The sequence below is a fragment of the Oryx dammah genome, unplaced genomic scaffold (assembly GCF_014754425.2).
Source record: "Oryx dammah isolate SB20612 unplaced genomic scaffold, SCBI_Odam_1.1 HiC_scaffold_26, whole genome shotgun sequence".
NCBI classification, from domain to species: domain Eukaryota; kingdom Metazoa; phylum Chordata; class Mammalia; order Artiodactyla; family Bovidae; genus Oryx; species Oryx dammah.
Window position 1 is genome coordinate 3,462,034 of NW_024070210.1, and position 27,082 is coordinate 3,489,115.

General features: G+C 42.1%; 1 protein-coding gene across 2 annotated transcripts in view; it reads left to right on the plus strand.

Moving 5' to 3' along the window:
- Positions 1 to 19,792, plus strand: part of GALC (galactosylceramidase) — a 56,779-nt gene extending 36,987 nt beyond the window's left edge. For both annotated transcript variants that reach the window (XM_040227523.1, XM_040227524.1), the window contains exons 11-17: positions 3,729 to 3,818; positions 4,575 to 4,661; positions 6,673 to 6,823; positions 8,050 to 8,230; positions 14,132 to 14,295; positions 15,881 to 15,957; positions 17,944 to 19,792. In XM_040227523.1, coding sequence (XP_040083457.1) covers positions 3,729 to 3,818; positions 4,575 to 4,661; positions 6,673 to 6,823; positions 8,050 to 8,230; positions 14,132 to 14,295; positions 15,881 to 15,957; positions 17,944 to 18,090 — 897 coding nt within the window. In that variant the 3' untranslated portion in view covers positions 18,091 to 19,792. The remainder of the gene's footprint in view (positions 1 to 3,728; positions 3,819 to 4,574; positions 4,662 to 6,672; positions 6,824 to 8,049; positions 8,231 to 14,131; positions 14,296 to 15,880; positions 15,958 to 17,943) is intronic.
- The last annotated feature ends 7,290 nt before the right edge of the window (positions 19,793 to 27,082 follow it).

A 27,082-nucleotide genomic window follows, 5' to 3' on the forward strand; every position in this document is an offset into this window, starting at 1 on the left:
TGCATATTTTTTCAGATATTTTTGTTATTCATTTCTGACTTAATTCTGTTGTGGTCAGAGAATAGACTTTGTGGGACTTGAATCGTTTTGAATTTATGGAGACTTCTGTTTTGGCTAAGAATGTGGTGTACTTTGGTAAATGTTCCTTGTACAGTTGAAAAGAATACGTATTTTGCAGTTATGAATGAAGTGATCTATAGTTGTTAATTCAGGCAAATTGTTTGATAGTTTTGTTCAAATCACTTGTATATTTGCTGATATTCAGTCTAGTTGTGTATCAGTTATTGAGGGGATGTATTAAAATCTCTAATTACAATTTAAAAATCTCCCACAAAACCTGACCCAGAACTTTTAAGTCCTCTGTGATTGTTAAGTCCCATAAAGTAGGAATGATGTCACAGACTTCTTTTGATCCACACCACAGTAATGATGGCTTCCCTGGTAGCTCAGATGCTAAAGTGTCTGCCTGCAATGTGGGAGACCTGGGTTCAATCCCTGGGTTGGAAAGATCCCCTGGAGAAGGAAATGGCAACCTACTCCAGTACTCTCGCCTGGAAAATCCCATGGACAGAGGAGCTTAGTAGGTTATGGTCCATGGGGTCGCAAAGAGTCGAACATGACTGAGTGACTTCACTTTCCTTTTTTCCTTTACTTTATGGTAATGATTATTTTGAAAAAGTGATGTTGACAATGAGATTTGTTGTTTATATTTAGCTGACTGCAGTTGTGCATTTGAAGGTTATAGTTGGGTGAGATGCCTTCTTGGTGAAAACATCCCAAGCATTTCCTTTTTTTGGATGTATATCACTTAGAAAATAAAGCATAAGTTTAATCTATATGTGCCATCAGATGACTCTGGAATTCAAAGTCTGACTCAGTCAAAATGCCATTAAGTTTTATTTTGAGTAGGTATATACAGTGTTGTTGTTGGTCAGTTGCTCAGTCATGTCCAACTCCTTGTGACCCCCTGGACTGCAGCACGCCGGGCTTCCCTGTCCTTCACCATCTGCTGGAGCTTGCTCAAACTCATGTCCATTGAGTCGGTGATGCCATCAACCATCTCATCCTCTGTTGTCCTCTTCTCCTCCTGCCTTCAGTCTTTCTCAGCATCAGGGTCTTTTCTAATGAGTCAGCTCCTTGCATCAGGTAGCTAAAGTTTTGGAGCTTCAGCTTCAGCATCAGTCCTTCCAGTGAGTATTCAGGACTGATTTCCTTTATGATGGACTGGTTGGATCTTCTGCAGTCCAAGGGACTCTCAAGAGTCTTCTCCAACACCACAGTTCAAAAGCATCAATTCTTTGGTGCTCAGCCTTCTTTATGGTCCAACTCTCACACCCATACATGACTACTGGAAAAACCGTAGCTTTGACTAGATGGACCTTTGTCAGCAAAGTAATGTCTCCTTTTAATATGCTGTCTATATTGGTCATAGCTTTTCTTGCAAGGAGCAAGTGTCTTTTAATTTCATGGCTGCAGTCACCATCTGCAGTGATTTTGGAGCCCCCCCAAATAAAGTCTGTCACTGTTTCTATTGTTTCCCCATCTATTTGCCATGCAGTGATGGGACCAGATGTCATGATCTTAGTTTTCTGAACATTGAGTTTTAAGCCAACTTTTTCATTCTCCTCTTTCACTTTCATCAAGAGGCTCTTTAGTTCCTCTTCACTTTCTGCCATAAGGGTGGTGTCATCTGCATATCTGAGGTTATTGATATTTCTCCTGGCAATCTTGATTCCAGCTTGTGCTTCATCCAGCCCAGCGTTTCTTAAGATGTACTCTGCATGTAAGTTAAATAAGCACAGTGACACTATACAGCCTTGATGTACTCCTTTCCCAATTTTGAACCAGTCTGTTGTCCCATGTCTGGTTCTATTGCTTCTTGACCTGCCTACAGACTTTTCAGGAGGCAGGTAATGTGGTCTGGTATTCCCATCTCTTGACGAATTTTTCCAGTTTGTTGTGGTTCACATAGTCAAAGGCTTTAGTGTAGTCAATGAAGCAGAAGTAGATGTTTTTCTGGAATTCTCTTGCTTTTTCGATGATAAAATGGATGTTGGCAATTTGATCTCATATTCGTCTTCTTTTCTAAATCCAGCTTGAACATCTGGAAGTTCATGGTTCATGTACTGTTGAAGCCTGGCTTGGAGAATTTTGAGCATTACTTTGCTAGTGTGTGAAATGAGTGCAACTGTGTGGTAGTTTGAATACTCTTTGGCAATACCTTTCTTTGGTACTGGAATGAAAACTGACCTTTTCCAGTCCTGTGGCCACTCCTGAGTTTTCCAGATTTGCTGGCATATTGAATGCAGCACTTTCACAGCATCAGTTTTAGGATTTGAAATAGCTCAGCTGGAATTCTGTCACCTCCACTAGCTTTGTTCATAGTGATGCTTCCTAAGGTCCACTTGATTTCTCACTCCAGGATGTCTGGCTCTAGGTGAGTGATCACACCATCGTGGTTATCTGGGTCGTGAAGCTCTTTTTTGTACAGTTCTTTTCTGTATTCTTGCCACCTCTTCTTAATATCTTCTGCTTCTGTTATGTCCATTCCATTTCTGTCCTTTATCGAGCCCATCTTTGCATGAAATGTTCCCTTGGTATCTCTAATTTTCTTGAAGAGATCTCTAGTCTTTCCCCTTCTAATGTTTTCTTCTATTTCTTTGCATTGATTACTGAGGAAGGCTTTCTTATCTCTCCTTGCTAATCTTTGGAACTCTGCATTCAGATGGCTATGCCCTTCCTTTTCCCCTTTGCTTATAGCTTCTTTTGTTTCCTCAGCTATTTGTAAGGGTTCCTCAGACAACCATTTTGCCTTTTTGCATTTCTTTTTCTTGGGGGAGGTTTTGATCATCACCTCCTGTATAGTGTTATGAACCTCTGTCCATATTTCTTCAGGCACTCTGTCTATCAGATCTAATCTTTTGAATCTATTGTCACTTCCCCTGTATAATCTTAAGAAATTTGATTTAGGTCATACCTGAATGGTCCAATGGTTTACCCTACTTTCTTCAATTTAAGTCTGAATTTTACAATAAGCAGTTCATTATCTGAGCCACAGTCAGCTCCTGGTCTTGTTTTTGCTGACTGTATAGAACTTCTCCATCTTCAGCTACAAAGAATATAATCAGTCTGATTTCGGTGTTGACCATCTGGTGATGTCCATGTGTAGAGTCTTCTCTTGTGTTGTTGGAAGAGGGTGTTTGCCATGACCAGTGCATTCTCTTTGCAAAACTCTGTTAGCCTTTGCCCTGCTTCATTCTATACTCCAAGGCCAAATTTCCCTGTTACTCTAGTATCTCTTAATTTCCTACTTTTGCATTCCAGTCCCCTATGATGAAAAGGACATCTTTTTTTGGTGTTAGTTCTGGAAGGTCTGGTAGGTCTTCATAGAACCGTTCACTTTCAGCTTCTTCAGCGTTAGTGGTTGGGGTTTAGACTTGGATTACTGTGGCATTGAATGGTTTGCCTTGGAAATGAACAGACATTTCACATTGTGGATGTGACTGGTGATGGAAGAAAAGTCTGATGTTGTAAAGAACAATATTGCATAGGCACACACAACGGACATTCAACAAAGCTTTTGTTAGAAATAGTCTTTAAAAACTTGAAATACACTCTTTGTCACCTAGTGTGTGTTACTTCTGTTAATCTAGGCACAGTAAGTGACTTTTTCTTTAACATGTCCCATGTCTCATCTGAATAACTTACATGATTTTTTTTCTCCTTAGAGTCATAAACATTCCAAGTGTATACGACCACTTCTTCCCTATTTCAACGTGTCACATCAGTTTGCTACGTTTGATCTTAAGGGTTCTTTTGTAAGTAAATAAGTGGAACTTTAATTTTGGTTTTGATTTGAGATATTTTATATATTTTATATTTATATATATATAAATTTATATATTTTATATATTTTATCATGAGCTAGGAGTTTTTAAGTGAAATGTGCTATTAAGAGTTTGCGTATGCATTGTTAAAGGCCTTGCTGTCTTCTCTTTGCTGACTGGTTTTAGTCAGGAAGTACACAAGCCACCAGGAGGTAATGCTCTTTGTAGTTCTGAAGAATCCTAACAAAAGCCACTTGCAAGAAGGTTGTTCTTTCTGGTAGAGCATCATTTGTGTAGTTGAGGAAGCTTTCCAGCACTGCTCTTTACAACATTCTATATAAAAAGATACAAAATTCTTGTTATTTCTACCTATTGTTAGATTTGAATACAGTAATACATACAGTGCACTTTTTACTAATTGCATAAGCATTATTTTTTAATGACAGAAAATTCTTAAAAAGCTTTTTATATAGGAATAATAATAATGAGTATTTTTGAAGCAAAGATATAAATCTTTCTTAACATTTGCCAAAAATCTGCAGTGTTTGTAGGAAATAAAGTATTTGCTTGAATAATATCTTCCTACTTTTGAAATGATTGTTACTTAAGGTTTGAGGTGGGTCTTTAGGTAGGTAGAAGTAGAATGCACCTTGTCTTTGGTTCATTCTTGCTGGTACAGGTTTTAGAAGTCCTCCAGGAGAAGATGGTGAATCACTCAGCAGTGCTTTCTTTGTGTTTCCTCCTCAGAGCCAAATACCCGAGCTGCAGGTGTGGTATACCAAACTTGGAAAACCATCGGAGAGACTTCTCTTCAAACAACTGGATTCTCTATGGGTAGTTTTAAATAAATTCCTATAGTTTGAGTATTGCAGTAGGGAACAGAAATTTGATTAATGAATTAGTTTTTAATTTCGTAATTGATTTATGGCTGAAGCATAATAGAGATAAAGTTGCCCCCCATTTTTAAAAACAGAAGTCCTCTTCAAGGAAGTATGTTTTGGTAGATGGGTTTGCTCTTGGTATTTAGTTTGTCTTGGTGAATGGTACCATCACTTGGTTGCCCAGGTCAGAAATCTGAGTCTCATTTGAGACTGTCATTCCCACCCATTCTTTGAATACCCTCAGAGATCGAGTACAGACAGGATCACCCTCATAGTTCTCCTGCCCATGCCTCATTCTCTATTCCTACTGCTCCTGCGTATTCAGTTCCTCATTAGATCTCTCTTGGATTTCATAAACTCTCTCTTGCTCGTTTAAGTCTCTCTCCCAAACATCACATTGCTCCCAGAGCTGGCTTTTGTCTGTCCTTTGCTCAAAGGCCTTAATGATCTTGTCAGTTTACATTCCTTAGTGTAACATGTGACCTCATTAATTCCTCATGAGGTAAAAGAATGCTTTCTTTTCTAGAGGCCTGTCCTTCTAAATTGATCTTTCTTCTCACACTAAACTTCTTGGGATTTTCAGAGCACGGGCATGCCAAATTAATTACTTCTGTGACTTTGCACATGATTTTCTTCCTCCTGGGATACCTTGTTTGTATTTTTATCATCCTTCAAGACTCACCCCAAGTGTGGCTTTCTCTGAAGCCTTCCCACCAGTCTTAGGGTCATAGCCACCTGGGGATGTGTGTTTGCCTAGTAAGCACGTCCCTGCTGCACCAGATGCCTCAATGATTGAGTCCCTGCCTTATACATCCTTAAAGGTCCCTGCCTTTTTGTCCCAGGTGCCTAGTGTGGAGCTTAGTAAATGATGGTTTCTTATCAATAAATGTTTCAAAGACTGAATTGGTCCATGCAAGCACATCACTTTGCCTAACTGACACAAACCTACTTTTTCTGGTAATTATTAATGTTCTGTGACTCAACTAGTCACTAGCAATAAATGAAGTTAGTGTAGCATCTACTTTTTGTATGACACATTGCTAGAAATAACATCATGAAATTGATTTTCCCATAAGAAAAATGTATCATTTGGGGTTACTCCTAAGCCAGAATATGGTATTAGATATTTCATAGATCTGACCAACAATTTATTAAAGCAAAGGTGTGATATAAACACCTTTAATTCAAAGTAGAAAAGAAGAACTGCTCAGATTTCATGAAGTGAACATACATTTAGTGCCAACGTCAATTATGCAAAAGCTTTCACTGTCTTTAGAGGCTTGTATCTGCCGTAGGACACCTATGATGTGGGGAATGTTTCTTCTGGGTCACTCACTGAGCTTAGAACTTTATAAATATTGTCTCATTTAATACTCACAGCAGCCCTATGTGGTATGTATTTTCTACTCATTTTAGAGATGAAGCGATTATGGCTTTAAGAGATTACATTGCCAAAACATAAACCTAGTTTGCTAATTGAAATATGTGTTGAACATGTAATGAGTAGGTAGGATTTTTTTTAAATTAATAGTAAGGTTTTTTGTGTTTAATAGCTGAGTCAACAGTAAGATTTTCAGATATTTCTACCTTAGTGAAGTCCTAAAAAATAAATAAGCAGATCTCTTAGGTACATATATTGAATTTATACACAGGCTTTAAAGATCTTACAGTCTAATGGAAAGCATAGACTGATAGAAATAGATTTGGGGGTCATCTGTTCCTTCTTCCATGAAGTGAAATGCTCCTAATATCCTTTCTAGAATGTAATTATATAAAGTCTTCTAAAGAACTTAAGAAAAAAGATTTCCAGGGCCTTGGTATTAAGTGTGCATATTCACAAATAATTAGGGACTTCCAACAGAAATCACTTTGGCATTTCTTAAGCTCATTTTTTAAAAAGCTATTTGACTCACGTGAGATGAACCGAGGTGCCTGGCTTGACCACAGCGTCGTTTCTCTCTCAGCTGCTTGACAGTGGTGGCAGCTTCACGCTGGAATTGCAGGAGGACGAGCTATTCACCCTCACCACGCTCACCTCCGGCCGCAAAGGCAGCTTCCCGCCGCCTCCCAAGTCCCAGCGCTTCCCCTCTGTCTATGAGGATAACTTCAACATTGGTAGGTCTTTGTACTGACACTTAACTTGGTTCCCATTTTCAGCAGTAATGCATAGATTTCTACCTATCAAACTGGTGCAAGACGGGGTCTGTGAGAAGCACATTGATTTAGTTTTAAATCTCTATGTGGTAAAGGGAACCCAGTTTCTCTGTTGCTTCCAAGTAACCTCGCAGCTTGAGGGCCCTGTAATTTTCAGTGCCAGAAAAAATTTAGAGGTTGGAATGAAAGTTGTACAGACCTTACTCAACTTACAGTAGGGTAGGTCCTGATAAACCCACCATAAGTTGAAAATATCGTAAGTAAAAAATGTACTTCATGTACTTTAATATACTTCGCCTACCAAAACCTGTTCACTCAGCCTAGTCTACCTTCAGTGTGCTCCAAACGCCTATGTGACCCAGCAGTTGGGCAGAGCCCTCTAACACAAAGCCCAACGAGGTGTGGCACGCCTCCTGTCGCTCCTGATGCTGTCAAGAAAGGGAGCCCAGGACGGCTGTCAGGGCCCAGAATGGCGCTCAGTGACTCTGTTGTTTACCCTTGAGATTGTGTGGCTGACGGTGCAGTGGCTTTTTGCTGCTCACTGCCACTGCCCGCATCACGAGAGGGTGTGCTCATCAAAATCCAAAATTTGAGGTTCGGTTTCTACTGAGTGCATACCACGTTCATACCATTGAAAACTTGGAAGTCAGGGCAGTTAAACAACTTGCCTGGGGAACTGACTGAGCTGGATTCTGAACCCAGGTCTGCGTGTTCTTGAACTCAGGATCTTTCCTCTTAAGCATTTGCATGGATTGAATATGTAAAGTCTGTGTGTCAGACTGATGGTATTGATATTTAATAAAGATGACATAAAGTCAGTAGCTCTTTAATTACCTAAACCCTACCCTTTGACTATTAGTATCATTTCCCCGGTAGTTCAGTGTTCAAGAATCTGCCTGCCAATGCAGGAGATAAGGGTTCGATCCCTGGGTCGGGAATATCCCCTAGAGAAGGAAATGACAACCCTCTCCAGTATTCTTGCCTGGGAAATCCCATGGGCAGTTTGGCATGCTGCAGTTCATGGGGTCGCAAAGAGTTGGACACGACTTAGCGACTGAACAACAATAAAAAATAATCATTTGCCTATTTAAAACTTTTCAAAAGTATATCAGAATGTACCAGAAAACATTAGAGAGAAGAGATGCTGTAAGTATTTGATAACACACAATTTATTGTGTTCTGAACAGATTACCCGTTTTTTAGTGAAGCTCCGAATTTTGCTGACCAGACTGGGGTGTTTGAATACTACGTGAATATGGAAGACCCCGGAGACCATCGCTTCACACTGCGGCAGGTTCTCAATCAGAGGCCCATCACGTGGGCTGCCGACGCGTTCAACACCATCAGCGTTATCGGGGATTACACATGGTATGTAAAACTGACCTCGTCTTTACCGTAGATCTGGCGAAATAACCTGGTAATGTTGTCAGGTACCTTCTGAAGCCAGGACTCCACAACAGCCCTCCTTGTCCAGGAGCCTAACAGGTCTGTGATAACCATTGAATACCACAGTGGGCCCAAACCAGCCAGCCGTTTTGCTGTTGTTCGGTGTCCTTCCCTCAGATTTCCCCAATTTAATAGTAATTGTTGCAGGACAAGATTGGTTTTAATGTGAAGTCTGAGGGCTTTGGCCCCAATTATAATTTAAAATTTATGCATAAGCAGACTTGGTGATATGCATGTTGTTTTTAAGCCTTTTTTTTTTTTTTGCTGGAGAGTTGATGTCTTGATCTGGTATTGCCACCTGCTGGACCCATACTTGAATTACACTGTTTTAGCCTTTGTGCAAAATCTGTTTACAAGGTGACAGTAGATGGCAATAGTAAAAAGCAAATCAGCTTTCAGTTGGCTAGTGAATTTAGCTAGTATACTTCCACCGTGAGACATAAAATACAGGCATTTCAGGCTTAGTGATAGTAACTATTAATGCGAAGTCACAAAATAGCCATATCTGTAGCCTGGAAATCGGACAGGGAAGGGAAGATAATTTGGAAGACAGCCTTGAATTGTTTATTTGAGGAATGCTGCAGAAAGTCTTTATCTCTTCTGCAGAGCCTTAATCTGTGTTATAAAATGCAGTTCTAGTCACAAGCTCTGATATAAGTCTTCAGAAACTTTCAGTTATCCAACGTTTCTGGAACCATTATAGCACCGTGAAGAATTATTAGGATAAAGAATTCTTATCTAATTTAGGATAACTTTGGTGGATTATCTTTTTATACAACAGAAATACTGTTTATACCAGCATCTCTGTTCAGTTCAGTTGCTCAGTCGTGTCCGACTCTCTGCAGCCCAATGGACTGCAGCACACAAGGCCTCCCTGTCCATCACCAACTCCCGGAGTTCACTCAGACTCATGTCCATCAGGTCAATGATGCTATCCAACCATCTCATCCTCTGTCGTCCCCTTCTCCTCCCACCTTCAATCTTTCCCAGCATCAGGGTCTTTTCCAGTGAGTCAGTTCTTCACAGAAGGTGGCCAAAGTATTGGAATTTCAGCTTCAGCATCAGTCCTTCCAATGAACACTCAGAACTGACTTCCTTTAGTATTGACTGGTTTGATCTCCTTGCAGTCCAAGGGACTCTCAAGAGTCTTCTCCAACACCACAGTTCAAAAGCATCAATTCTTCTGTGCTCAGCTTTCTTTATAGTCCAGCTCTCACATCCACACATGACTACTGGAAAAACCATAGCTTTGACTGGACGGTCCTTTGTTGGCAAAGTAATGTCTCTGCTTTTTAATATGCCATCTAGGTTGGTCATAGCTTTTCTTCCAAGGAGTGAGTGTCTTTTAACTTCATGGCTGCAGTCACCATCTTCAGGGATTTTGGAGCCCAAGAAAATAAAGTCCGTGTTTCCATTGTTTCCCCCTCTATTTGCCATGAAGTGATGGGACCGGATGCCATGATCTTAGTTTTCTGAATTTTGAGCTTTAAGCCAACTTTTTCACTCTCCTCTTTCACTTTCTCAAGAGGTTCTTTAGTTCCTCTTCACTTTCTGCCATAAGGGTGGTGTCATCTGCATATCTGAGGTTATTGATGTTTCTCCTGACAATCTGTATTCCAACTTGTGCTTTATCCAGCCTAGCATTTCACATGATGTACTCTGCATATAAGTTAAATAAGCAAGGTGACAATATACAGCCTTGACATACTCCTTTCCCAATTTGGAACCAGTCTGTTGTTCCATGTCCAGTTCTAACTGTTGCTTCTTGACCTGCATACAGATTTCTCAGGAAGGCTGGTAAGGTGGTCTGGTATTCCCATCTCTTTCAGAATTTTCCACAGTTTGTTGTGATCCACACAGTCAGAGGGTTTGGCATAGTCAATAAAGCAGAAGTAGATGGTTTTCCGGAGCTTTCTTGCTTTCTTGATGATCCAATGGATGTTGGCAATTTGATTTCTGTACTAGACACTTTATCTGGATATTCTGGTCATGTCAGTGGGCTTTGTGATTTCCTCTTTTTTCTTTTTTTTTTTACTAATGGTCTTATTGTAAGACAGGTGACTGAGTTTATTTGTCTAAGGGATGGGCCCTGTTATATTTTGACCACTTGTCTGGAAGCCAGCCGCCATAGATACTTTGTGGGGCAATCCTCATCTCCCATGCCTGTGAATATTCTGTTAGGTAAAAGACGACCAGGTACACCCAAAATCTCTGACAGGCTTTAATGGCGAAGCGCTCCCGGGCGGGGTTCCCGGAACCGAACCGGGCAGGTAGAAGAAATCCGCACGGGGGTACCGAGTTGGAAGTTTGTTTATATATGCACGTTGCGAGGGATGGCTGGGCTAGCGGATGGGGGTTTGGATAGGCTGCTGGTTCGTGGCGTGGCGAGCTGATAGGTTTCTCTATGCGGCTGGGGCGGGGCGGCTTATGCAGCTGAGGCGGCGCGGTTCATGCAGCTGGGGCGGGGTGGCTTTAGCTGGTGGAGTGGGCTGTCACTGGTCCCCGGGATCCGGGAGGCTCCCCCGTTAGGGACTTCCTCGCCGGCGGGAGGGAGAGGAGGGGCGGCCCATCATGGCCCCCGGGGTCCTACCTTACATTTCTACATGAAGTTCTCTCTGCACCCCAAATGTTGTGTTTCTGGCTGAGAATCTAGAAAAGTTGAGAGAATTTCATTTTAATAGAGAGATGATATAGAACACCATCCAAGGAGTAACCAAAACTCTTGGTAACTTTGAAGGCTTTGCAGTATTTACATAGCAGTACTCAGTCTTTACTACTGCAGTGGGGAAGGAGGTAGGGAAGGGGAGGATGAAGTTAAGTGGGGAGAGAAGGAAATAGTGGCGTGTTCTGAGAGAAAAAGAACCGGAAAACCTCGGTTGCGCACGTGGAGAGAGGACTGCTTCCGTCTTCTTGGCTCCGCCCTCCTCCTGTTGTTTTGCTGCTCAGGAACACACCGCGACCCCGCCCGCTGCCGGACCCGATCCACACTTCCGGGCCTGATCCCAAAACCTTGTAAAATTTGCTCTCATCCTGTTTACTTTGTGTTGTTTCTCATCATCCTATTCTGGGTGCAGGGGAGCCAGAGCTGTTGAGAGATGCACACACACCCCACGTTCATTTCTGTCCTCGGCGGTGATGCCGGTTTATTGCAGGAGTGGAGGGAGTGAAAGCTGGGCAACACTGAACACTGGTCTGTGCTCCCGACGGCTGCTTTATACTGGAGGCAGCACCCGCCTACCTTACAGCCTGGGAAACTGAGGCTCGGGGTAAAAGTGTTCAGGAACCCATACTCTTAAATTCAGAACCAGAGCCAGAGGCCAGGTCTGTCCTGCGCTGTAGCCCCTGCTCCTTGGACTTCCTCTCACAGCCTTGTTTTAATCACTGTCTTCTCCCTGAAGGCAGGAAACGGGCAGTTAGAGTGTATCCAGAGTGCTGTTCCAGTCAATCAACTCTGTGCATGCAGGGCGCCGTCAGTTTTTAGAACTGTGTTTAGGACAGAATTTCCCTCACACTTGCTGCTGCTGCTGCTACTGCTAAGTCGCTTCAGTCGTTTCCGACTCTTGGCGACCCCATGGACTGCAGCCCACCAGGCTCCTCCATCCATGAGATTTTCCAGGCAAGAGTACTGGAGTGGGGTGCCATTGCCTTCTCCCTCACGTTTAGATTTAGTTAAGTGTTAGCACAGTAATTTGACTATAGAGGGTGGACTTTCCCAAAGCTACTTCAGACTTTCATCTTATTAGTAGGGAGATGGTGATGGACAGGGGGTCTGGCGTGCTGCGATTCATGGGGTCGCAAAGAGTCGGACACGACTGAGCGACTGAACTGAACTGAGTAAGCTTTGGCTGGGATCTGAGGACAATCACAAAATTATCTTTTTTTGAACAGACCTGAACTCTGAATCCTTTTGATCAAATTTGCTTAATATGTTGGCTGGTTTTTATTCTCTCAGCACTTCTGAGGGGTTATGACTGTGGAAGATGAAGCCAAATTTTTATTCTATTTTATTCATTATCTGTAAAATTGCCTGTAAGTTCTGATGCAAGAATAATTTATTATGGAATGTGATGTAAAAAAGGAAAACATTTGATCTTCTCTTACTGTTGCACTAAATAGAATGAGTTTATGGTGCTGACAGGTTCTGATGAACCGGCAGAGAGGTAGGGGATTTAAGGAACCAGTCCGGTCCCAGGTGGTCTCATGCTGGTGGTGATGTGCACAGAGAAGAGCGCTCTCTAAAGAAGGGGGGGACATACAGGAGAGACTGGTCTCTAGTTACTTAGCATTTGATCTTCCCGTAAAGTAGCCCAACTTTGATTAAATGATTAAATGAGGATTTTCCTGATGGTTGTGTACCTGTTGTAGGTGCTTCTTTTTTATATTTTCCTTTACAAAGTAACATTTCCCTGTGCAAAATTCAGTGATGAGAAATGTAAAAGCCACATAATTCTAGATCCAGTTTCTCCCCATTTCCAAAAATATATTTCTTGGCATTCTTAGTTTTAGATGAATTGCTTGCTTCATTGCTTGGCTGTGTGCAAGCTAATTCTTTCCCATTTGCACTTAAAATTTGAGTAGGAGGGGAATTGTTTCAGAGGTCATGTTGGATTGGGGTGACTGTGGGCTTCCCTGGTGACTCAGCGGTAAAGAATCCGCCTGCCAATGCAAAGAGACCCAGGTTTGATCCCTGAGTCAGGAAGATCCCTTGAGAAGGCGATGGCAACCCACTCCAGTAGTCTTGCCTGGAGAATTCCATGGACAGGGAAGCGTGGTGGGCTGCAGTTCTTGGGGTCACAAAGAGTTGGACATGACTTAGTAGCTAAACATCAACAAATCACTGCAAAAGAAATCTGGTAGCATTTGTGAAAGGAAGCCTGGAGGAGAGCTCATTGATGATGCCCTGTTAGCTCCTGGTTGGCTGAATCTTTCTCCTCCTTTGATATACTCTGTCAGTCAGCACTGCCAAAACCCGGGTGTTATTGCCTCTTCATAGACAGAGATACCCTACAGGGGAAAATGGTTCTCAGAGTGAGGTTCCTGGACCTGCAACATCAGCGTCACCTGGCAGTCTGTTAGACATGCAGGTTCAAGGGCCCGCCCTATACCTGCTGAGTCAGACCCTGAGAGTGGGGCTGGCAGGTGGAATCAAACACGCCCTCCAGGGTGACTTCCATGAGGCTCAGGTCTGAAAACGCCTGCTGTAGAGTTAAGGGAGAGTTGACTGACTTGACAGAGAAAATAATGTTAGATCTTTCTTCTGTCATTTTTTAGGGTTAAATGTAAAAATTAGCCTCAAAGTAACTTTTCCCAGAGGCTAATACGTAGCCTTCACTGCTTCTCTTTGCTGATGTAAATAATAAACGTTTTTGCTCAGACTTACGTGGAAACCTATCTTTTATGTATTCCTAGAAAAAAATGGATTCTTATTATATTCTTAGAGTAAGAAGCCATTTTATTATAAAAATACAGGAAATATATTCTTAGGAAACTTGAGGTGAGGTGAAGTCGCTCAGTCGTGTCCGACTCTTTGTGACCCCGTGGACTGTACCCTACCAGGCTCCTCCGTCCATGGGATTCTAATAAATATTATTTTCCAAAAGTAAGTCATTTAAAAGAGGCAATGAAATGACTTGACTTTAGTCATGTAAAATTTAAAACCATTATTGGTGAAGATTCTTGACGCCCATACCTGCTATTAATGTGGACTTAGCGAAACACATCCTTCCCTCAGTTAGAAGTTGGGAAGCATGTGGCTGTGAAGTGAGCCATTGGTGCTGCATTTGAAATGACATAATTAAAAGTACTAACACTCTGATTCTGCAGGTCCAATCTGACTATAAAGTGTGATGTGTACATAGAGACCCCTGAGAAAGGAGGCGTGTTCATTGCTGGAAGAGTCAATAAAGGTGGTATTTTGATTAGAAGCGCCAGGGGGATTTTCTTCTGGATTTTTGCAAATGGAACCTACAGAGTCACAGGCGATCTAGGTAAGTGCATTCTTCTGTGGCACGTCACTTACTGTGTGATATGTTGCTGTGAGTGTCTGCTTTTTACCTATGGGAGCAATGAAATACCTCACCATGTTTGAGCATCTAATTGGGAAGAGATTCAACATGTGTAAGCAAACGCCAGACGATTCCAAATTATAGTGTTAATTAATTAGTACAGAGGCAGCTCAGTGAAAGAGGAAATTGTGCAAAGTCTCTCGGGTATTGTAGCCTTGAGCTGGCTGTTAGAGTAGGGTATGGGGGTAAGGAGAGAATACTCAGGAAATGAAAAAAAAAAGCAGAACTATAAGAATGTTGCTGGTGTGCTTATGGAAATATAAAGGGAAGAATTAACTTGCTTAAAATGGAGATACCCTATTTCCTAATTTAGTCAATAACTTGAAAACAGCTTGACTTTATTATTCATCTTAACAGTCTCTGTCTTATGTATAATAGTATTTTATCTAGAATAGGTACTTAGAATCTGTTCAAGTCACTTTGGTTTGAGTACACACCACTCTGTTGAAACTAGATCTTATTGGTGACTCTTTCTGATTCAAACTCTCTTGACTTTCATCCTGCATTAATAAAAAGTCTTCTCTTCTATTGTTTTCCCCCTTTGCTTCTTCCTTAGGTTAAAGGGCTCCAATGATAAAATAGAAGTTAAAGAGAGAGTAGGTAATAAGGATATTAGAATAGAAATTGCATAATCATAGCATGACTGGCCTGGAAGGTACCTCGCATTTTCCAATCCAAAAGAGAGTGCCAGAGAGGTTAACTGATTTGCTGAAGGTCTCAAAATGAGGCAGTGGAAGAAGTGGAACTAGAGATTTAAATCTCTGTCTTCAGTTCCCACTGCCCTGTGTCTTAAACTGCCCATTGAGCATCTCATCCTGAGTTTCTGCCAGGCATTCAAATATAATACATTCAAAAATTGAAAATTTCTAATTCTCTAATGCAGTTAATATTACCTTGTAGTCAGTTATACGGGGCTTCCCTTGTAGCTCAGTTGGTAAAGAATCTGCCTGCAGTGCCAGAGACCCGGGTTCGATTCCTGGGTTGGGAAGATCCCCTGGAGAAGGAAATGGCAACCCATTCCAGTATCCTTGCCTGGAATATCTCATGGACAGAGGGCTGCCGTCCATGGGGTCACAAAGAGTCGGGCACGACTGAGCGACTAACACACAACACACGGTCAGTCACACTACCTGGAATCTTAGGGTCGTTTTTGGCTCTTGCTGCTTATCTCGCATATTTGGTCCGGTCAGGGGTACATACAGACCTGGATATACATGCTGAGGCCTCATGTGCCCTGCTTGGTTTGTAAGCTTACTTTGCTCATCCTCTTGTGAGCTCATGTATTGTATATGGCTCAGGGCAGGATCTCTGTATGTTGAGGGCATTCCTCAAAGAAGGATGTTTTTTGTTTTAAATCGGTTGTAGATTTAAGTCTTGGAAACGTCGATCTTTATTATGACCGACTTTACTACATACGGATGCATCTAAGAACCCCCAAGTGAGTTCTGTGATTCAGTGATTTAGATTTTAAAAATATGCCAACTAGGATAATCTTTTTGTGTTACAGCTGGATGGATCATATATAGTTTAGGACATGCTGATGTTACAGCAAAAAAATGGTATACACTCACTTTAACTCTGAATGTAAGTATTGCTGATCCCAGTTCCTGGAGGTAAAATGTTCTTTTCTTGTGTCTTTTTATTATTATTATTAACATTTTATGTTATCACATGAGATGGGGAAAGTGTGATAAACAGTGGAGAACAGGCAGAGAACCTGCCATAATGCCAGCAAACCGCCAGTTCTTGAGATGCTAGCGTGGGTCTGGGTTATTTCACCTTGGTGAACCTCTGCGTCCTTACCTTTAAAATGAAAGTAAGCTCTGTGGGCTGTTTGAGAGTTAGATGATTTTTATTTTTTTTCACTCGACACATTTTTATCAAGTGTCTACTATATGTACTGTTCTAAATTCTAGGGATATAGTAGTGAACTAGACAGGCAAGACTCCTGCTCTCTCAGAGCTTCTGTTCTTCTGGGACAGGACTTACTAAGCTTTTTTTTTTTTTTTTTCCTGTAAAGGGCCAAAGAGGAACTATTTTAGGCCTTGAGCGCCCTATGGTGTACTTTGCAGTTCTTCAGCTCTGCTTTTGTAGGGAGAATGGAGCCTTTGACAGTAGGTAGATGAACGGGGGTGGCTGTGTTCCACTGAATTTATAAAAATAGGTGGCTGGGCTGTGGGCCAGAGCTGGCTGACTCCTGCTGTAAATAAGCAAATAAAACTGTGAAGGTAAAAATGGGATAATGAGATAAAGTAGCTTCCCTGCCAGATTCTCCAGATAGCGGCCAGGGAAGACCTCTTGGAGGTGGTGACTGAGCTGAGGTCTGAGCGGAGGGCGCGCTCTGACTGGCCGGGTGGGAGCAGCGGTCAGAGGATGGGGCAGCAGATGCCGGGGGCGGGGCAGGGAGACGAGCTTCTGTGCTTAATGGGGTTTGTGTGCGCAAGCCCCCGGGCTCAGTGTAATAGTCACCAGTCCCTCAGTGGCGGAAGAGGTTCAGTAAGCACTTTCAGAGCTGGAGCTGGAGCGCTGTGAGGTGTGCAGTCGTGGGAGCGTTTGTGGCTCTGCTTGTGGAGCCGGGCAACTTGAATTCAGGTCTGAGCATCGCTGGTGAATCTGTGCTCCTGATTGCTCGTCGCCATGTCTGCAGCCGTAAAACACAAGAACTAAACGAAGGCCCATTCCACTATAAGCGTATGACTGGAGAGCAGATTTTATTCTGACTCCGCCCAGCGCTTTGGGTCTTTTGCTCTTCACCCTTTTGAAATTAACTAGTTTTAAATGGGGCCGGAAGGAGTGTGCTGTGAATGTTTACTCACAAGCAAGCTGTAATAATGGTAAGAGCTGTGTGCCGGGCACTTAGCTAAGTAGGAAGGGCAGCTGTCTGAGCAAGGTATTATGTTTATCTTTCTCTGACAGTGACCAGTACGTTGTTCCTGTGGGTGTTTCTCTCTTCTTCCATCCACTGCCCCCCGCCCCTCCCAGTCACCAGTTTAAATGCTGGTTACTGTTTTCCTAACATAAGGGTGAGCTTTTGATATGACCTCAAAGTGATATTCTGTACATGAGGATAAAACAGTAAAATGAAGGTTAATTGCTCTTCTCCTGGCTGGGCTGATTCTCTTTCATGAAGACCTTAAATAAACCTCTTGGCCCCTGCAGTCCTGTCTGAAGACCTGGTAGCTGTAAGCTACAGAGAACGTAATTGCAACTACGTGTAAATAAGAAATATGTTTTATTTTAGTGAGCTTTTGTCTACAATTTTATCATGATGTTATGAAAAGTGTTACATTGCTGCAGATTTTACAGCATTTTGGGGGAGTACAGGAAATATTGAGGATTTTGTGCCTTGGGAACTGTTTATATAAATAGATGAGAATTTCCTTTGAGAAAATTTCCCCTGCATTTCAAACTTCTCAAAGTTGTGGGATCCTATTGCCTTGATGAGTCTTGCGTGAGAAGAATATTTGCTACATATTTGCTACACTAAGTGGGTGGCCCTTCGGTTGAGCAGCAGGCTTCAGAGGACCATTTTCCCATGTCTCTTAAGGGGTGTGTCTCTCTCCATTCCAGGGCCGTTTCTCCTCCGGCAAGCTGAATGGCAAGACCCTCTGGAAGAACATCTCTGTGAACTTCCCAGAAAACGGCTGGGCCGCGATTGGGACTCACTCCTTTGAATTTGCGCAGTTTGACAACTTCCGTGTGGAAGCCTTGCACTAATCCATAGAGGGCCGTGGGACACTCTGCATTGTCCTTCCTTATGGTTTTGGTTCAGAGCCAATTCTCGTTTTGATGATCAATATAGGAGCCTTTCAGAGGTGAAAAATAATGAAGAGGAAATGGGGAGAAAAATATATTTTTGCTGATCCTCTTGAAGATTATTTTAGAACTAATTCCAAGGGGAAACAGATGAAGCTTTTACATGACCTGATGTGTCCCATACATAGGACACGAAGTACACGGGCCCCATCCTTGGGAGCGGTTAGGGCGTTGAGACCCCGACGCCTTGTGCTAATGCCGAGGTGGCTTTTGCCATCTTACTTGCCCGTGCAGATGGCCAGCACTCGCTCGGATGGCGATGTGTCTGTTCACGCTAACCGCGTGTCCCCATCGAGGGCCATGCTGCCTGATAGGAAGCTGAAGACCCTGGAAGTTCTGCTGTGTGGGAACCACTCCAACATGTTACGCCTGCACTCTGAAAGTATTTTTTTCTTTTCCTTTTTAAAGTGATATATTTTTGAATTATGATGAGTGAGATGATTTGAAAAATAGCTCATTAATAACTACCTCTAAAGATATTTCTACAGTAATAAATATTAGCAGATTAATTGGGTTACCTGCATTTTTTTTTTTTTTCTTTTGGGTCCAGCTTTTAGTCTTGTGACCCTTACAACTCTGAACGTTGTGCCAGGTGGCTGGAAGGAGGAAGAAAGCTCCCTGGCATGTAGCCAGTGCGGTTAGTGGGTCCAAAGGTAAAATTGTAGCACATATTTCGTTTGATTTCATTGTGCCTTTCTGGTCTGACTTCTCTTCTGGCACTGGTGACAAACTAAAGTAACTAATGAGTACTTCCGTCTCCTTGTGCCTGGAAGATAGATGATCACCTAAGCTTTTGCTGGTGTATAGAACTGGAGCACCCTCTAATATTTTGTTGTGGTTAGAAGTATGTATTTAATTGAAGTACAAATATGTTTAAGTGTAGGTGAGAATGTTTCTCATGGATTATAATTTATATCTAATCATTAGTGTACCCCCTTGAAGCAAACCAGTTAATTCATGTGGATAAAATAATTTTTTTTTTATAATGAAGGTTTAAAAGTTCATTGAACTAATTCTACAGTTTTGGAGTTTATAATGATTTAATGTAGGCTAAACCAACATGAAGTTTTGTATTACCATTAGAGACAAGAAACTAAATTTTAGAATAAATCAGGTTACAGAGGAAAATTTTTTAATTAAAACCAGTCTAAGTGATTTCCAGTTTAGGTCACTACATATTTTTTAAAATTAACTTTATTGAGGTGTAATTTACATATAGTAAAATGTTCGCATTTTAAGTGTACAGTTCAGTGAGTCTTGGTAAATGGATAAACCAAGATATCAAATGGTTTCATCACTCCAGAAAGTTCTCGCTTATACCTGTGCAGTCATTTGCTCGCACCCCACCCTGCTCCCAGGCAATCACTGGTCTGATTTCTGTCACTGTTGATAAGTTTTCTTTGTTCCAAAACATTATAAAAACGGTATCATACACTTTGTGTATGATCTTTTATGAATGATTTCTTTTACTTATCATGTAGTTTTTGACATTTGTTTATGTCCTATGTATATCAGTGATTTGCTCCATTGAAGGGGTATACCACAAGTTGTCCCCCCAGCTTTTAGAATTACAAATAAAACTGTTATGAACATTCGAGTACAAGCTTTTGTGTGGACATATGTTTTCATTTTTTCTGGGTAAATGCCAAGAAGTGAAATTGCTAGATCCTATTGGGAAGTGTGTATTCAACTTTATAAGAACCTGTCAAACATTTCCAAATTAATTGTATGATTTTATACTCCCATTAGAAATGTTTGAGAATTTCAGTTGCTCTACATTCTTGTCAGTGCTTCCTATTATTATTATTTTTAATTTTAACCCTTTCTTGTGACTCTGTAGTAGGTTCATTAGCTGCTGGGCATCTTTTCAAGGGCTTATTTCTCTTTCCTATATTTTCATAAAATGTTTGCTCAAATCTTTTGCTTGTTTAAAAAATATGGTTCCTTGTCTTATTATTGAGTTGTAAGAGGTCTCTATACATTTCACGTGCAATTGTTTTCTAAACTCAGATATGTATTTTGTAGATTTTCTCCAAGTCTGTATCTTTTGAAAAGTACAAAATTTGAATTTGGAAGTCCAGTTTGTCATTTTCTTCTTTTATGATAGGTGTGTTTTTGGTGTCTGAAGAACTATTTGTTTGGCCCAAGTTCACAAGGATGTTTTCTTCTTGTCTTCTAGAATCTTAGTGTATTTAGTTTCTGTATTCAGATCTGTGATCCCCTGTGCATTACTTTTTGTTCATGAAGAGAGATGAGGATTGAGGTTCATATTCTTCCTGTTTGAATATTCAGTTTCTGCAGCATCATTTGTTGAAAAGACTTCCTTTGTCAAAAATCAATTGACCATACATGTGTACAACCAATAATAATAGACTCTATTCTGTTCTACTGATATGTATGTCTGTCTTTAGGCAAATATAACATTCTCTTCCTTAGCAAACACCCTTTCCAACAACACAGATGACTCTACACATGGACATCACCAAATGGTCAATACCGAAATCATATTGGTTATATTCTTTGCAGCTGAAGATGGGGAAGCTCTATACAGTTAGCAAAAACAAGATCTGGAGCTGACTGTGGCTCAGATGATCAGCAAAATTTGGGCTTAACTTGAGGAAAGTAGGGAAGACTGCTAGGCCATTCACACATGGTCTAAATCAAATCCCTTATGATTATACAGTGGAGGTGAGGAATAGTAAAATTTGAGCTCAGCTTATATCCTCCAACTTTGTCCTTCAAAATTGTTTTGAATAATCTAGATCCTTTACATTTCCATAAGGTTTTGACTCATATATTTCTGCAAAGTCCTTTCTAGAATTTTGATTGGAATCACACCAGCATTACAGATGGGAAGAATGGATATCTTAATAATATCGACCCTTCAATCTGTGATCGTGTTCCATCTCCATGCTTTGAGGCTTTCTATAATATCTCTCAGCAGTTTCTGTAGTTTTCACTGTACAGTTTTTATACATATTTTATTTATCCTTAAATATTTTGTTTTTTGATGCTATTGTAAATGGTGTTTTCTCATTTTATTTTTCAGTTCTTTGTTGTGCATACATCAAAATACAGTTGATTTTCTTTTGTTGACCTGCAGTCCCACTGCATTACTAACTTCACTTATTTTAGTAGCTTTTTAAGAAACAAAATTTTTAGGATTTTCTACATATATGATAACACCATCTGTGAACACAGATCGTTCTCCTTCTTCATTCCTAGTCGGTCTGCTTCGTTTCTGTGTCTTACTGCGCTGGCTAGGGCTTCTGGTACAAGGCAGGGAAGACGCGTAAGAACAGATGTCCTTGCTGTATTGCTGGCTGTAGGGAAGAAGTGTCTCTTATTATTAACTGTGATGTTAGCTACAGTGTTTCTTTTCTGTAGATTCCCTTTATTTAGGGAAAGCTGCCTTCAATTTCCAGTGTGCGGAGAATTTCATTGTGAATAGAGATTCAATTTTATCAAAAAGTTATGTGATCTTTTATATACCTAATAAGACAGTTATGTGATTTTTCTCCTTTATTTTGTGAAGATGGTATTTCATGTTTGATTTTTAAATATTAAAACAGTTTTGCCTTCCTGAGATATATCATGACCAAGTGGTGTTTATTACCCTGTGTATATAGTAGTGAATTTGATTCCTTGGTATTTGGTGAAGGGTTTTTGTGTTTATGTTTACATGAAATATGGGTTTAGTTTTTTTTTTTTTCTTAATGTCTTTGTCTGGTTTTAGTACCAGGATGATGTTTTATAAACTCAGTTGGCAAGTGTTCCCTCCTCTTTATTTTTTGAAAGAGTTTGTGAGTTTCTTAAATCTTAGGTGGAGCTCATCAGTTGTATCAGTCAGGGTCCCTGAGGAGGCAGAAGCTACACTAGGAAAAACTTCACATAGAGAGTTACTAACTAGTAACAGGATTAACTGCTAAGAGGTAAGGAGACCCCTGAAGAATACAGACATGGCAGCTATGGAGCAGCCGCTCTCTCGGCTGGGCAGAGTCCTCAAGGAAGGAGCACACCCAGAGGAGGGTTTCCATGCAAGGCCGAGATTCCAATCTCACTGGAGGGGGCGTGGCCCTGGTTCTGCGGATGGCCAGAACTGCTGAGATGGTGCCGCTGCAGCTGGCAAGCAGCAACTTGGCTTTGGGGGTGGACTTGAGACTTACTGGGAAGCCGCCTCCTGGAAGGCTGCTGAACTTTAGGAAGTTCCCCTTTGTGGTGCCGGTGGAACTTTTCTGGGAAAACTGCTGGCGTGTTGGTGAAAGTACCTGGCAGGTGAGGGCCACTGGTTGTCCCAAGCCCTCCCTGGAATGGAGGCATCACAGGGTGTCCCTGAGGCTGCGGTGAGCTCACCACAGGAGCAGGAAGAAGAAAGCGCACTGTCTTGGGGATGGAAGCTCCTTGCTTCTGAATGTCCCCATGGTACCCGCCTTGCTCTCTGGCAAAAGAACGCGTTTACAGGCCCTGGTTCCAGTGTTGCAGAGCAGCTCAGAGAAGATAACTTGCTGAGGAACAGCAGAAAAAGAGCTCTCCAGCTTCTAAATTTCTTATGTCAGTTTCGGCAGTTTGTGTTTTTCAAGTAATTTCTACATTTCGTATAAGTTGTCAGTGGCATAAACTGGTTTATAGTATTTCTTTATTGTCTATAAGACATTCCTGATACGGCCAGTCTATGCCTTTTCTCTTTACTAGTATAGTTGGAGTTTTGTCAATTATCTTTCAAAGAGCCAGCTTTTGAGTTCTTAGATCTTTTTTTCCTTTGCTCCTTTATTTTGTGTTTTATTGATTGCTGCTTGTACCTTTGTTATTTATTTTCTTTAACTTAGAGTTTAATTTGCTCTTTTTCTAGCTTCTTATGATGTCAGCTTAGATTTTTGATTTTGGATCTTCTTTTTTGTAAATATAGGCATTTAATACTAAACTTTTCTCTAAACACTAATTTAGCAGCATCTCCCATATTTGGATACGTCATGTTTTCTCATTCAGGTCAAAATGGTGTCTAATTTCCTTTGTATTTTCTTGTTTTCCTCTGGCTGTGCTGTGTGGCATGGGGCCCCCGTTCCCCGACATTGGGTTGAACCTGTGACCTCCACAGTGTCAGGGCAGAGTCCTAACTGCTGGATCGCCAGGGAAGTTCCAGAAGCGTGGTGTTTAATTTCCAATTACGTGAGGATGTTTTAGATTTCTTTTTTTGTTACTGATGTTTAACTTCATTTTGTTGTGGGTCAGAGAATATGCTGTTTGATTTCAGTTATTGTAAATGTATCTAAACTGGTTTTATGACCCGATTTATCTTAGTCCATATACCCTTGAAAAGAATACAGATTGGGTAGTGAATGGCTATGATGTTTTAAAATATTAATTGTCGTGTTGGTTGATAGTCTGGATTCAGAAGTCTGAGCCCTTACCGATTTTCTGTCCACCTTTCCATCAGTTATTGAGAGAGGAGTGTTAAGTCTCCAAATACAATCGTGTGTTTTCTCCTTCCCCTTTCAGCTCTGACAGTTTGATGGTTTGGAGCTTTTCGAGCATTGTCAGGGCAGGTCCAGAGTAGCCTCGACGCTGGTCTGGAGCACTCCTTTTCCGCAGGCGCGGCATTCTCTAGGAGTTGAATGAGTTCTCCACCCTACAGCTGTGCTGTTGTTCGGCTCTTGAACACCTCCCACCTCTGTGAGAATTGTACTAGTTGTTCAGCTCACAGGTCCTTGCTCACTGTTCTTTCCCTGCTGATTCTTTGCCTGGCCCGTGGAATTTCGCACTATGAATACATAGATTGGTCTGGAGCCGGAGATGCAGGTGGGCCCCTCTGCAGATTTCTGGGCCTCTTTTCCTGCGTAACTGCTTTCTCTCTGATGCTCTGGACTGCAGACTGCAGGTGCCTCAGCCTCCTTGAAGCCCAATCCGCATCTCCACTGCCCTACACGACCCCGCCTGGGGAAAGGCATTCCCTGTACTTCCCCTCTGTGTACTGGAATCTGCTCAATGCCTCCACACAGAGACTGGGGGACACAGGGCTGGCCTCAGTGATTTCCCCTTTTTCGGGGCTCACAGTCCTGGGATGTGTTGTCTGCTCTGAAACTGTTGCTTAACGGGTCCATTTCCAGTTAGTGTTCTTTCCTGGCTGAAAAACGGAACTCTCCACTCATTCAGCTCGATATTTAGCCTTCACGAGTCTTTTCCAAAATCTTTTAACACTAATGGTATGAATCCCATATTTGTTGACTTTGATGTTGTTTCAGGTGGCAGCTTGATCTTCTCCAGTAGCTTTTAACTTTTTAGGTGGAGAATGTCTGATGCTTCTTCATTCCATGTATTGGTGCGCGCATGTGAATAGGTGCCCAGCAAGGACTTGATTTCTGCTTAGGTTTGTTTTGATACACTGTGCTTATTTATGGCTCCTGGTGACCATGAATTGTATTTATTAAAGTAGACACCAAGCCTCTAGATAAAAACCCTCTGTAAATGGCTGAAGTTACCTCACACACTGTCTGAGCTGTTTGAGCTGCTAGAACAAAACAGCACACCCTGGGGTGGCTTTTTCACAACAGACGTTTATTTCTTGTAGGTCTGGAGGCGGGAAAGTCCAGGATCCAGGCACTGCATCTCGCTGTCTGGTGAGGACTCCTTTTCCGGCTCATAGCAGCTCCTTCTCACTGAGTCCCCAGACAGCGGAAGGGGCTAGGGACCTCTGGAGCCCTTTTATGAAAATAATAATCCCCTACCCTCATGGGGTTCTCTGCAAGGAGATCCAACCCGTCTATCCTAAAGGAAATCAGTCCTGAATGTTCATTGGAAGGACTGATGTTGAAGCTGAAACTCCAATTCTTTGGCCACCTGATGGGAAGAACTGACTCATTGGAAAAGACCCTGATGCTGGGAAAGATTGAGGGCAGGAGGAGAAGGGGACGACAGGGGATGAGATGGTTGGATGGCATCACCAACTCCATGGACATGGGTTTGGGTGGACTCCAGGAGCTGGTGATGGACAGGGAGGCCTGGCGTGCTGCCGTCCATGGGGTCGCAAAGAGTCAGACACGACTGAGCGACTGAACTGAACTGAACCCTCATGACCCGATCGCCTCCTGGAGGCCCCATGTCCCAACGCCACTGTATTGGGTGTTAGGATTTCATCATATGAATCCTGGAATGTCGAGGACAGAAGCATGCAGGTCATAGGGCACACCTAAATGGCACAGCTGGGGGAGCACCGCAGCAGTGCTGAACTTGGTCCCTAAGGTCTGGGCTCAGTGCCCACACTCTTACTTAGTGATTGGTTGAATCGCTTAAGGCTTCAGGGCCGAAGCTGCTGTTTCTATAAAACAAAGACTCGAGGCTGGCCCCTGAGACTCCTTCCAGTTCTTGCTCTGTAACTCTGTGCCTTGTAAAATCTGCATGTCTTTATTGAATTCAAATTTTGCTTACCTGAAGAGGTAATTTTTTTCCCAAATCAATACCATTTGCTATCCATTGTTTTCCATAGAGCAGATGATCAAACAATGCTTTGTACATTTTCACTCTGGCAAAAATGGCCTCATCAAGTGAAATCATTTTGCAAATGCTAGTCTACTTCATTCTAAAGTAATATAGATAAGCCTTGTGGCAGATCCCATTCTTTGAGTTACGTGACCCGCTTAAGAAAGACCACTTTACCACGCTCACAGAGCTATTAGTAATATTTCAAGCTATCATGGTGTCTAAACATTGTGATAAGTGAGACTAGAATCAAGCAATAATCAAGATGCAGAAATCACATGATTCAGAAACCACAACTTTGCTCATAGATGGATTCGTCATAACATTTGATTTTTCCTTTTGTCTTGTTGATATTTTTCTTTCACTTGCAAGGAAGTATTTGTTTCTTTCAGGTATGTCGGAGGTATTATGCTTTGATCCGATCATTCTGAAAATAGCCCTGTGCTTCCTTTAAGCACGGGGATAGCCTGAAGTGGTTTTAGACGAGTTCTCCTTCCTTCTTCTCACGTCCCCTCACCCCCGTGGCCCTTCTTCCTCAGCCCCTCCTTTCTCAGCTTCTTTCTCTCCACCTCCCTCTTTCCTTCCCGCTCTGATAGAATTGAACTTGATGTCCCCACATGATCGACCATCATTAACTCAACTGGGAAAAATGCACACACTTCTGAGGAATGGTGGGGATCCCTGGGCAAGAAACGCGGGGATTTTGTTCCCACTTGAGAGTTATAATTTTCACACTCACCGAGGGAGGGAAACATCATGAAACTCAGGGACTGGAAGATTGTACTGAAAAGACAGTTTACTACTTTCTGCATCTGCTTTGTAGATTGCACTGACTAGTGTTTTTGAATTGTGTGGTGGGTACTGAACTCACGGTAGGCAGTGTTTCTGCTAAGTCGTTTCAGTCGTGTCCGACTCTGTGCGACCCCATAGACGGCAGCCCACCAGGCTCCTCTGTCCCTGGGATTCTCCAGGCAGGAACACTGGAGTGGGTTGCCATTTCCTTCTCCAGTGCGTGAAAGTGAAAAGTGAAAGTGAAGTCGCTCAGTCGTGTCCGACTCTAGTGACCCCATGGACTGCAGCCTACCAGGCTCCTCTGTCCACAGGATTTTCCAGGCAAGAGTACTGGAGTGGGGTGCCATTCTCCGAGGCAGTGTTTCTAAGCCCGTGTTAAAGGTGGCTATGCACCACGTGCTTTGGGAATCAGTGTGGGTGGACTTTGGCAGCTATGATATTGCCGCAGTGGATTTACTGCTCTGTTTGCTAACACTGATGGGCTGTCAGCCGATCAGTTACCAGGTACAGGCAGAGGATACAATTCCCTTTAAGGTGAGTAAGTGGTACTATGCTTGTCTGTGTGTGGCTTTTCCATTTCGGGGACACAGTGGCATTCACCCAGGCAGGGCTGCGCAGTTTCTGGCCC